The sequence below is a fragment of the Bos indicus x Bos taurus genome, chromosome 8, assembly GCF_003369695.1.
Source record: "Bos indicus x Bos taurus breed Angus x Brahman F1 hybrid chromosome 8, Bos_hybrid_MaternalHap_v2.0, whole genome shotgun sequence".
NCBI classification, from domain to species: domain Eukaryota; kingdom Metazoa; phylum Chordata; class Mammalia; order Artiodactyla; family Bovidae; genus Bos; species Bos indicus x Bos taurus.
In genome coordinates, this window is record NC_040083.1 from 26,338,015 (window position 1) to 26,350,961 (window position 12,947).

Sequence of the window (12,947 nt, forward strand, 5' to 3'; positions counted from 1 at the left end):
TGGATTTTCTCCATTCACAATAAAGTCATTGGTAATTTCTTCTTTAAACTGGTTTGAAGAATTGATCTATAATACTATAACTCACAGGTAGAAAAAATATTTCCGTTAGAGAAATTTATATATAATATATATGTGTAGTTAGTATGTCTTCTGTAAATCTTTAGGAGTTAGATTAAAACTACTCGCTTTATATTAGAACTTTTGGATTATCGCCCTCAGCATGGAAGAATACAAGGACACCCAGTACACAAAGAACATGTTTATTTTCTCAGGAGCTCAGGAAATACATATTCTGTATGCACTGCTCCCCTCCTCCCACCCCACACCCCCAGTAGACACGCCAAGAGAAAAGAATGCTGGCTTTTGGCCAATCTGTATTTCCAAGTCGATTCCTTTTTCTTCAAGCATGAAAGAAAACAAAAGACTCATGGAAATGCTATCTTTTATTTGCTCCTCTGAACATTATGTTCTTCTCATGATATCAACATGATGCTATCTCATTTAACTTTTATAGAAGTCTTTTCCTTCCCACTTTCTTATCCTTTTTTCTCAAATCTCCACCTTCCCCGGGTTACCAAGAAGTTACCAGTGTCCAGGCTAACTCCTTCTTGATAATGGAACTCGTCCTGCTTACAGAGAAGTAGGTCTGAGGTTGGAGGCGGGTCTGCTTTGGCTGTATCAGAAGGCAATGAAGACTAGTCCACCCACCGCTGGACCCAGAGAACTAACACAAAATAAAGCAGCGGAGCCTTTGGTTCTGTCTTCAGCAATATTTATTGGAAACAGCAACGCTTCCCGTGGGAAGACTTTATACATTAAGCAGTAAGATTTGCCTTTCACTCCACACGATCCACAACCGCAGGTGGCACATCCGAAGCAGCACATTAAACCTCTGAAAGAATCTGTACAGCTAGATAAATAGAACTCTGGATACCTAACAAGATTTAATGACTGATACAAACAACAACAACAACAACTCATAAGCATACGCATAGCACTGTACACACAAAATGAAGAGGAGATAGAAGGGACAGAAAGAAATGTCATTACTGAACTGCGAAAGAGTCTTGCATATGCAGCCACACATCTTAAACTGCTAAGCACAAAAATTGTCTTTATTTGGTCCTCATTGAGGGCAGAATATGCACAAACGATGTTCAAAGAACACAAGGAGAACGTGGAATGGGAAGATAGGTACTGTTTCTTGGTCTATGGACTAGTGGGCAAATGGTTTCGAGTGCTCTTCTTCTTGTGTTTCTGTATCAAATGGATTCATGAAACATGTAATTCATAAACAGAACTGAAGTGAAGACATCTGTGCCCCCTTCCGTGTACCTTCAGAAATGCCCTGTATACATATCTGGTTTCTGTACAGCAAGAAAGGAAAGCTTGGAGACCAGGTCCTTTCCAATTCCTCATAGTAGAGAACCTCTTCAGCTCCTCCCACAACATGATGACCATCTTACTTAGAGATAAAATGGGAATCACCCTCTGGCTTTAACAGCAGGGAGGGAAGAAAACCAGCTGAACGTCAGAAATGGGCATAAGCAGAGGAACAAAGGAGACTTTTCAGAGAAGGCTTTGAACCCACACTCAACACTTTCTATGAGAGCGTTCAGGGATTCACTCATTCAGACAAGAAGATAATTTGCTGGTGAGGGAGGCTTTCTTGGACAGTTCTGTGACTCACACGTTTGGGAGGGGCTGATGTGAAAACAAGAACTTTCTCTTCTACTTAAATGGAGAACCTGAGACCTTGAGACGGCCCGCCGGTGATAGATAATATCTTCAGTAGGATGGTGGATATGTGATGTGGCTCATGGTCAAATTCTCAGAGGCCACAGCCTCCTGAGAACTGTGTAAACAGCAGTTCTGTGACTACTGGCTGGTCTCAAATGGTATTGTAAAGCACATGCCATGCCCACCAGGCTAAGAAGATATCATCCATCACCATGACTCTTGTGGGATCACACAAGTCAACCAAACGTACTCAGTGGGGCTTGACGACTTGGACCACTGCAGCCTGCACTTGGGATGTTTTGTAAGCAGCATTACCAAAGCAGTGGTTAAACCTAACTATCTGGGTCAAGAAGAGGTGAGCAGCCAGCGTTGACATCCTAGTGGGGCAGAGCAACCAGAATCTCCACATAATTGATGGGGAAGAAGCCTGACTGGCCGTGGAGCATCCCCTCATACCAGTTCTCATCAATCTGGTTAGTGAGTGTGATGATATCACCCTCTTTAAAACCCAACTCCCCTTCATTTTCAGGTTCAAAGTCGTACAGAGCTCGGCAGCAGGGCTGATCCATTGGGGCACCTGGGAGTGAGAGTAGGAGAGAAGAACACAGAGAGACAAGGGGAATTTAGCACACGTGACTCCTGCCTGGCTTGCTGTCCCCCTGGGCTCCTCCTGCACTCCTCTTCCTGCTGAAGCCTCCTCTTGGCTCTGGTCCCCAGTGTCTGCTGCATGGCACCTTGCTCTCTACCAGTCTTCAGAAGTTTTCTCACGTTTCTGGGAGTTGCTGAATTCCTGTTTCTTTTTCCAGTATTAAAAATTGGTCACATCTATTCTTTTGGTACATACAAGACAGTTCATCAAGGCTGGTCTTCCTAACAACGTGCAGAGGTGGGAGATTCAATGACTTAAGGAGTCTTAGTGAGATTTGGACTTCCCCAGTGGCACTAGTGGTAAAGAACCCACCTGCCAATGCAGGAGACGTAAGAACGAGGGTTCGATCTTTGGGTCAGAAAGGTCCCCTGGAGGAGGGCATGGCAACCCACTCCAGTATTTTTGCCTGGTAAATCCCGTGAACAGAGGAGCCTAGTGAGCTACGGTCCACAGGGTTGCAAAGAGTCAGACTCAACTCAAGTGACTTAGCACAGTACAGCACAGTGAGATTTAGGTTCATCATGGAGCATGGCCAAAATTCTTTCCACACTAGCACTTTAAGATCTCTGCCTATATGAAATAGTACAGTTCATTACACGGACAATGTTTTGCAGCATCAGAATAACAGTGCAGTTCACACTTTTTAAAAATAAAGACCTCAGTCTCCGGAAGTTGCTGTAATATAGTGAAAAACAGGACAATATAAAACATTGTGTTCAAGTTCTTACTCTCTGTGACCTTGTGTAAGGCACTTCAGTCTCAGTTTCTTTGTCTAAAATTGGAATGAACAGTTAGAACTTATTTCTGTGGCTATTAAATGAGATTATATAAAAGTGATATAATTATACCTGTGCATTAATATACCGCATATATGACTATGATGTGTGTCCATCAGAGCTATGGCATAGAAAAATAGTATATTTACCTTTATTTAAATAATGATGGATGGGCCCATATCTTAAAAGAGATCTATGTTAAATCAGTAAGCATACTGACAGAGTCGCTGCTGCTGCTGCTAAGTCGCTTCAGTCGTCTCTGACTCTGTGAGACCCCATAGACGGCAGCCCACCAGGCTCTCCTGTCCCTGGGATTCTCCAGGCAAGAACACTGGAGTGGGTTGCCATTTCCTTCTCCAGTGAATGAAAGTGAAAAGTGAAAGTGAAAGTGAAGTTGCTCAGTCGTGTCTGACTCCTAGCGACCCCATGGACTGCAGCCTACCAGGCTCCTCTGTCCATGGGATTCTCCAGGCAAGAGTACTGGAGTGGGGTGCCATTGCCTTCTCCACTGACAGAGTAGGCATACACATATACTAATAAACTCAGACAAGTGCATGCAGATCCATGCCACCTAGACGGCTTTGAAGGGGAACAATAACATTTATTTATTTATTTATTTATTTATTTTAATTTAGAGAAAGCAAGTTAATGAGTCTCTGAGAGAAAAGTGGAATATATGATTGGTTTCTGAGCACCAGAGAACAGGTTACCTATAACTTACATGACTAGTCCTTGTAACCGGTTAACTTCTAAAAACCACTGCTGTTATCCACACACGGAGTGCTCTGAGCAGCAGAGCTCAGCACAAGGGGCAGAGAGCCCCCACCGTCATCACACACCTCACTTCTTTCCTTTGTAGTCTCCTGAGGACACCTATGTTTCCTCCCATCGAACATTGAGCACTGGGGATACAGGAAACATGGAAGAAAGCTGCACATCCTTACAGTCCACATCTAGTATCAGACAGTTTCTCTTCTTCAACCAAGCAGATTAGATTACTAAGGCTGAATATATCACAAGCACAGGCTTTTACCCGATCTGCCTGTAGCGGGTGGACAGCAGTGGTGTCAGCTAAAAGGATACTACTGGGTATACACCAATATCCTTGATAGAAAACTAGTTTTCATTTTTATTGTACCAACCTGTTACTACAGCACAGTGAACTGGCTGGAGGGTAGGGAGAGGAGGAAAGTCAAGCAGCTATTGAGACTCAGAATATATTCATCTGCAAATATATTCACCCATGTGTTTCTTTGACTTCAGAAATCCAACAGTTTCCTGGAGCTGCTGTCTGTGGGTTATAAGTGAGTGTATGTGGGCACATACTGTCCAGGGGCATTCACCTTTATGCAGGCAAGATTCATAGAAGCAGAAAAACAGGCAGGAAAAAACTCATGACATCCCTACAATGAAACTGACATATTAAGGTGACTTTAAGACCACAAAGGTCAAAATCAAATGTGTTTGCTGCAGCAAGTAAGTGTGGGCTGATGGTGGACAGTGAGAGAAAAAGGGACTTACAAAGAAAGTTTAATAGAGGAGAGAGAGTAAAGGAGAGGAAGGGAGAGTCAATGATACAAGAAGGAACTCCATTAAGTTTCTGACACCACCATTCTGTAAGAAATATATTACTGTGTATTCCTCATGTAGCCAGACTGGACCACTCCTAGAATTTCTGGAAGCATGTCAACTGGGGGTGCCCAAGGCCTGTGGAGTGGGTTCTGCAGCCCTCAGCTCCTTACCTGCAGGTTTGGGGGTGCCTGTGTGGGAGAGGCCCCCATTGGGCTGAGTGCTGTCCCCCGTTGAAAACTCCAGGCTCATTCGAGGTTTAGGCTGATACTCCCTTCTTGGCTGGGATGAAGCTTGTCTTATTCTACATTAAAAAGAAAAAGGGGATGCAGACAATTAAGACACAAAAAGAAAAGTCATAAAATCCAGAAAATACTTAGGTTACCCACCAATCTACCATTGTGGAATATGAGAAAGGATCCTTAGTTTTCTTTTCTGTGTCTTTCTCCATGTTTTACACTGTAGTCACACCCTATATGGCTCTACCCTCACTGTCTTCATTCTTCCTCTCACTTGTTCCCTCATTTACTCAGAGCTCACTTTGCAAGGATGCACTGTGTTAGGTGTCAGGAACACAAAGACCAATCAGTCACTAGTCTTACCCTCAAGCTTATGGTCTGGTGGGAAGACAGATCATAAACAACTGATTACTGTAAACTGTAGTAAATACTATTATGGAGATCTGCGTAAAATGTTCTAGGAACACAGAGGTGGAGCTGGGGGTGAGGAGTCTACCTGTCCATGGAGAAGTCAGAGAGGGTTTGAGGAGAAAAGTAAAAGATGGTTAGCAGTCATTTCTAGATGAATGTTATTCCCTGCTGAGCTTGAGAATATGTGGAGGGAAAAGAGGAGGAAATACGGTATACTCTGGGTACAGCACAGAGGAAGGAGAAAGAATCCAAGGGAGATGGGAGGAAGTGGGAAAGGCACAGGCAGCAAATGTATTCTGCACACCCCGAAGTGTTTTCCACAGCGCCAGATGCTCACTAAGCAAAGTGCACAGCCAATCCGCAAGTGTGGGGGGAGTCTCAGTTCAGTTCAGTTCAGTTCAGTCGCTCAGTTGTGTCCGACTCTCTATGACCCCATGAATCGCAGCATGCCAGGCCTCCCTGTCCATCACCAACTCCCGGAGTTCACTCAGACTCACGTCCATTGAGTCGGTGATGCCATCCAGCCATCTCATCCTCTGTCGTCCCCTTCTCTAGGGTATGGCGATTATAGAATGACAGTGGCTCTGAACATGGTTCAGAGGGAACAAAGAAAAGTGGCCTTCATGCTCAGCAGATGTCACAAAGATACATCATGCTTCTTTAGTATGATGAAATGCATGGTTTTCAACCCTCCTAGAGGTTTCAGAGCATGACACATGTTTCCACAAGGGTTCACTGTCCAAACACTAGTCAAGGAAGACACTGAGGAGAGGACAAGGCTGGCCACATGGCAACAGGTTGAGGAAGTTTCTCATAACACAGCCCTATACCTGCAGGAGGCCTTGTGCATTTATAGCCGTATCAGCAGCTCTGAGAGCCTAATCTGGCCATAAGCTGAGAATGAAATCTCTTGAGGCAATCCTTTGATGTGCACACATTCAGCTCAAATAAAATAACACATATTACACAGCACAGGGCCACCAGACACAGCTGTGCAGGGTGTGCCTCACAGCTCTAATAATTAAACCACCCCAGCTAGGATATGGGGCCCATCTGAGAAGGCGGAACAGGCGTAAGTAATCAGCTCCCTCTGATGGACCTCATCACCACAGAGAAACTCAAAGTGTGAAACGACACAGGCTTTCCAATAGGTTATGCTTACACGGGAGCCCCTGCGGCACTGCTGCATGACCCTGAGCCCAGGTTTGCCGGTCTGTTAGGTGAGGTTAACAATACTTGGTTTACAGGGCTGTTACATGACTGATGGTGATATGCCTTCAGTACCCATAGCATAGCTGGCCGGCAAATCACATCCATTATCATTAGTAGCCTCCTGGGGGTCCCATCTGTGGCAGACAAAGTATTACCTACATATTGATTGCTCATAAAACACAAGATGATTGTTGTTTAGTCACTAAGTTGTGTCCAATTCTTTTGTGACCCCATGGACTGTAGCTCACCAGGCTCTTCTATACAGAGGATGTCCCAGGCAAGAATACTGGAGTGGGTTGCCATTTCCTTTTCCAGGGGATCTTCCCCACCCAGAGATCGAACCTACATCTCCTACATTGGCAGGTAGATTCTTCACCACTGAGCCACCAGGGAAGCCCAAACACAACATTAGGAAGGAATGAAGGAAAGTGAAGGAAATGAAGGAAAACAGAGCCCAAGACAATATAAAATCAAAACAAATGATTCACAAGTTGCTTATGTAGGGTCAGTAGGAATCCTGAAGAAAGTTTTTCTTCTAATGTAGTCTAATATTTCCACTTCTTTATACACCATTTCATAGCAAGAAAATGGAAATGGGAAATACAGGGAACTGTACAATACCTCTCCTCCAGTCTGACAGTGACCTGCTGCAGGATCTGGACTGCCTGCTTATGGTACTCCAGCTGGGCTTGGACGAGCGCAGACAGCTGGCTCACCTGCTCGATCTGCAGATCAATGGGGGAACCACGTCTTAGTTATCAGGTTACAGTCCTTAATCATCTGCTACTGCTCAGTCCAAATGACGCAGCTACCCGACACACAGCCCAGTGCTCGGCGGTGCCCACGACTGTGCAGTGAGCCAGGCTAACTGATAGTTTTGTGGGTAACAAATTGATTAAAGATAAGAAAGCATCCCTGTGCTTGGAAACTCTAGTTCTAGGAGAAGAAACATTAGTCAGAATCCTCCCAGAGGTCACAAAGCTCTCATCAAACAGTCTCATGCTTAGCCATAACCTTCTGATTACGATTTGGCTTCTTTGATTGATTTTCTATAGGACAAAAGATGCATTGACAAGAACATTCTTTGTTGTCTATACTTCTCATGCTAAGTCAATATCAGTGCTGTTAATAAAAATGTAAATATTGATTTCTCATATGAGGCACTATGGGAGGCAGTGTGGTTTGACAGAAAACCTTTTGTTCTCTCTGACCCTCATCTGCAATGTAAAAGGGTTGGGTTGAGTGGCACCTTGGGCTCACTCCTCCTCTAACCTTCTGAGCATCCTGGGTTACTCTTCACGTTGTGTCTTGTGTTGTGATCCAGTTGAATAGTTGCCTCTGAGTGAATAGAGGCAATGCTACCCCATGAGTTTTGGAGTGGGGCTGGGTCCTTGGTGAAGAGGAGGAATGCTGTGACTCAGGTCACCCTCTCCCTCATGGTGTTCCTCCTCGGTAGGTAGATGGACACGTTGTTTTACATAATCACAAACTAGCAATGTTTCTGGAGAGTCTGGAAGTCTGGATATGTTCAACATGCCTCCCCTGTCACCAGTCGGGGTGGGGCAGGCGGTAAATACCTAAAGGCTCTGTAAATACCTTGGCAGAAGCTGGTGAGCAACTGATGGGGCTAGAGGTGAAGATGAGCAAGGACAGAAAATCTGGTTAATAGGTCTTATGACATGAGTGGTTAGAAAGCAACTGTTAAAGCCATGAAAAATAATTCAGCATTCTGGAAATGTGAAGGAAACTTTTAAACTATCTCACCTATGTCCCAAATGTAGTATCTATGCAACAATCTTCAACCTTAATTGTAATTACCTTTGGAAAGAAAAGGTTAACTTTACCTCAAAATATAGACCATCTTAACCATACATAAAACTGAGCACCGAAGAATCAATGCTTTTGAACTGTGGTGTTGGAGAAGGCTCTTGAAATTCCCCTGGACTGCAAGGAGATCCAACCAGTCCATCCTAAAGGAAATCAGTCCTGAATATTCATTGGAAGGACTGATGTTGAAGCTGAATCTCCAATACTTTGGCCACCTGATGTGAAGAACTGATTCACTGGAATAACACCCTGATCCTGGGAAAGACTGAAGGCAGAAGGGGAAGGGGACGACAGAGGATGAGATGGTTGGATGGCATCACTGACTTAATGGACATGAGTTTGAGCAAGCTCTGGGAGATGGTGATGGATGGGGAAGCCTGATATGCTGTGGTCCATGGGGTTGCAAAGAGTTTGACATGACTGAGTGACTGAACTGAACTGAATGTATATTGGACACATACTTACTGACAACACTGACTGATTTTCTTATTTAATCTGAAGTCAATTTGCCTTACACTTCACATTTCAACAGAGTATTTGCTTAAACTATTGGACTTATATAGGTCATCAGAAAGTGAAAGTCATTTGGTTGTCTCTGACTCTTTGTGATGCCATAGACTGTAGCCTGCCAGACTCCTCTGTCATGGGATTCTCCAGGCAAGAATACTGGAGTGGGTAGCCATTCCCTTCTCCAGGAGACCTTCCCAACGCAGGGACTGAACCCAGGTCTCCAGCATTGTAGGCAGATTCTTTACCATCTGAGCCCCCAGGGAAGCCCAGGTCATCAGAAACATTCTTTATCTCCCTACTATTTATAACAGTTTAAGATTATTAGCAGACAAAAATCTAGTTACATCAAACTTTTTGTTGTGCTGTCGTGTGTGTGTGTGTGTGTGTGTGTGTGTGTGTGTGCGCGCGCGCACGTGCGCTCATTTGTATCTGACTCTTTACTACCCCATGAACTGGAGCCTGCCAGCTCCTCTGTCCTTAGAATTTTTCTATGTAAGATTACCGGAATGTGTTTCTGTATCTACTGCAGGGTCTCTTCCTGACCCAGGGATTGAATCCGAGTCTTGTGCCTCCTGCACTGACAGGTGGATTCTTTATCACTAGTACCATCTGGGAAGCTCACAGCAAACTACAGGAATATAGGAACAGCTTTACAATTTCTCAGTCTACTTTATAATTTTAAATTATTTAAAAAAAATAACTACTGAAGCTTTCACCACATAGTACTATCAGTGATTCACATTTTAAATTTCATAACCCTTTAACATATTAATCCTGTTCCTCAAAGGTGAAGTTAAATTAAAAACCACAGGAGAGTCACTCACATCCATCTCTAAGAGATTGAACATGCTTGACTCAGCAATCTCCTTAGACTCATCAAATTTCTCCAGAGCTTGACGTAACTCTTCATCAGGAATCTTGCCCTGTCGTTTCTTCTTGTAATCAAAGTCCAGGCGTCTTCCCTCCAACTTCTTCAGATGATGCTGAAAAAATCAAGGGCAGAAATGTGCTTTGAAGGGACCTATGGAAAAGGACTATTTACAGCTCACTTCCCCACCATGCCTATTGGCTTCCAAAATAAGACAGGCTAAGTTCTAAAACATCACATCACCAGAGAAATAAAGAAACACACATCAATGGGGGCAAATGTTTCTAAAGGCTAAGACATTTATGTTTGGGAAACACCTTTAAAAATAATTAATAGCAAGAAAGAAATTGTGGAAAATACTGATGCCCTTTATTGTCTGCCCCTGCTGGGTCAAAGCTAAGGTGGAATATATGCCTCTCCACCCTATGACTAGAGGTGGAAGCTAGGAAGGTTTAGAAAGCACAGGCATACGGGGCTCACAAGTCTCCATCTTCAAGGAAATGGTATCTCGTGGGAAGGCAGAGGAAAAATGGTTTCCTTGAAATGAAGTGAGAAAGAAAAGTATTCTTTCTTTTTCATATCATAAAACATTTGTGCTGGAAGGGATTTATTTTTGAGGTAATCCAGTCTATTAGAATTACCTTAAGATATTTACTAAAACTACAGATTCTTGATCACTTGAATTAGAATATCCAGGGCTGAGGCCCAGGCAACTTGGTCTCAGCACTTAGCCTAGCAGACTGATGCAGCTTTAGGAGAATCATGGATTAATTTAAGTCTCCCATCTGACAGATGATGACACTGAGTCCTAAGACCTAATTTGAAAGAGACCTTCATCAGGACCTAACCCCCAACACTGCGCGGTAATTCCCCTTTGCATCACCCTGATGCACACATTCCAGGTGTGGGACTGCCCAGCCTTGCCCCAACGCCTCCAGTAACCAATTAGGAAAGTAGTTTCAAAAAGCCACAAAGTATTTTTTTCCTACGAGCTGCTGCTGCTGCTGCTGCTAAGTCGCTTCAGTCATGTCCAACTCTGTGTGACCCCATAGACAGCAGCCCACCAGGCTCCCCCATCCCTGGGATTCTCCAGGCAAGAACACTGGAGTGGGTTGCCATTTCCTTCTCCAATGCATGAAAGTGAAAAGTGAAAGTGAAGTCACTCAGTCATGTCCGACTCTTAGTGACCCCATGGACTGCAGCCTACCAGGCTCCTCCATCCATGAGATTTTCCAGGCAAGAGTACTGGAGTGGGGTGCCATCGCCTTCTCCGAGCTGCAGTGTCCCACTATTAATGGGTGGAGGGAAATGTGCTAGATTTCTCTTGACCCTGGGTGTTCAGGGAGTGAAAGGGAAGAAAATGAAAATGAAGTTGGGAGTGGGGAAAAAATGAGAAGGTGGGAGGAAGAATATCCTTGACCTTCCTGCCACCACACACCCTGCCTCCAGCCCATGCCCTGATCCAAACTAAGTGCTTGTCCCTTTGGAAGGAATGCCCTTTTAAAATGTCTGAACCTGCAGTCAGCTGCAAAACAGAGCACTGGAATCAGAGAGACAGGTTTGGAGTGAGTCTGCCACCTAGCAACAGTGTGGCAGGGTTGAAGATTTAAGCTAGAGATTGCAGAGACTTCATTTATCTGAAAATCAAATTTCAGACAAGTTAAACAGATATCTGTTGAAAGAATGGATGAGCAAACATTACACACCTAGTTAGAGGTTAAAGCCAATTGAACATTATTGATTTGGAAAAACTAAACTGTTCTACCAGAGAAGGCAATGGCATCCCACTCCAGTACTCTTGCCTGGAAAATCCCATGGATGGAGGAGCCTGGTAGGCTGCAGTCCATGGGGTCTCGAAGAGGCGAACATGACTGAGCAACTTCACTTTCAGTTTTCACTTTCATGCATTGGAGAAGGAAATGGCAACCCACTCCAGTGTTCTTGCCTGGAGAATCTCAGGGACAGGAGAGCCTGGTGGGCTGCGGTCTATGGGGTTGCACAGAGTCAGACATGACTGAAGCGACTTAGCAGCAGCAGCAAACTGTTCTACATGTTTTAGAAAGGATAGTTGGGTATATTTCCTCAAGTCTAACAACCATTATGAAAACACAAGTTTATAGAGTAAAAGAAGAACTACATATACAAGCCAACAACTGGTACAGCTGGTATTTTAGAGGGTGAAATCATCCCAGAAAACATAGAATAATTAATAAAATTGTATAGTCAGGGAAAGAATATCCTTATGGAGAAAAATGCTTGAAAAACTTGAAAACTGAACATGGAGAAATTAAATGTAATACTCATGAGTGGCACAGTCATAATAATGGGGCAAAAAGTACTACATTTACCATTTATCTTGATTTTTCATGCTGGATTTTTTACAGTTCACATGCTCAGTGTTGACAACATGCATGGTAAGTTTAAAAAAAAAAATGTTTCCTAAAGGAAAAGGGAACCTGCATCTGTACAATTCCAACATCCAGTTTGCAAATAACTAGTAGCAGGTACCTGAATTTCCCTCAGATCTTTGTCATGAAGATTCTGAAGGGGGTCAATGAAGTTCTGCTTCACTTCCATGTCCAAGGAGTCCTTTACCTCCGAGAGTTCCCTCATGGCCTCCCCAACCTCACCAAGCGCTGGGCCTGCAAGGTAATAAGGAAGCCCTTGAACGTTAAAGAACAAAGAGGAAATGCACTTGCAGTAACAGGGCCCCTCACAGACCACACCCAGGAACAGCTACCTGTCTTCTGAAGACAACCAAGACAAGAGACGGTATATAATGCCCTCTGGAGATCAGTGTATTTTCCATCTGAGAAAGTTCATAAAAGTTCACTGAGTACAACAGACTCAATGCCCTTGGGGGTGGGGGCCTGCATTCCTTACTATAGAGAACATAAAAGTTTGCTTTTCCTTTGAAAAGGAATTGGAAGCTCCCTACCCTCCTTTGGAGGAGCCTCTTGTTGAAAGTGAAAGAGGAGAGTGAAAAAGTTGGCTTAAAGCTCAACATTCAGAAAACTAAGATCATGGCATCTGGTCCCATTACTTCATGGCAAATAGATGGGGAAACAGTGGAAACAGTGGCTGACTTTATTTTGGGGGCTCCAAAATCACTGCAGATGGTGACTGTAGGCATGAAATTAAAAGAT

The 12,947-nt window shown here is 43.9% G+C and overlaps 1 protein-coding gene across 1 annotated transcript in view; it reads right to left on the reverse strand.

Moving 5' to 3' along the window:
* Positions 1-755: 755 nt before the first annotated feature.
* Positions 756-12,947, reverse strand: part of SH3GL2 (SH3 domain containing GRB2 like 2, endophilin A1) — a 227,278-nt gene continuing 215,086 nt past the window's right edge. The window contains exons 5-9 of the mRNA XM_027549173.1: positions 12,310-12,443; positions 9,758-9,916; positions 7,218-7,321; positions 4,908-5,038; positions 756-2,317 (exon numbers count right to left, since the gene is read on the reverse strand). Coding sequence (XP_027404974.1) covers positions 2,118-2,317; positions 4,908-5,038; positions 7,218-7,321; positions 9,758-9,916; positions 12,310-12,443 — 728 coding nt within the window. The 3' untranslated portion in view covers positions 756-2,117. The remainder of the gene's footprint in view (positions 2,318-4,907; positions 5,039-7,217; positions 7,322-9,757; positions 9,917-12,309; positions 12,444-12,947) is intronic.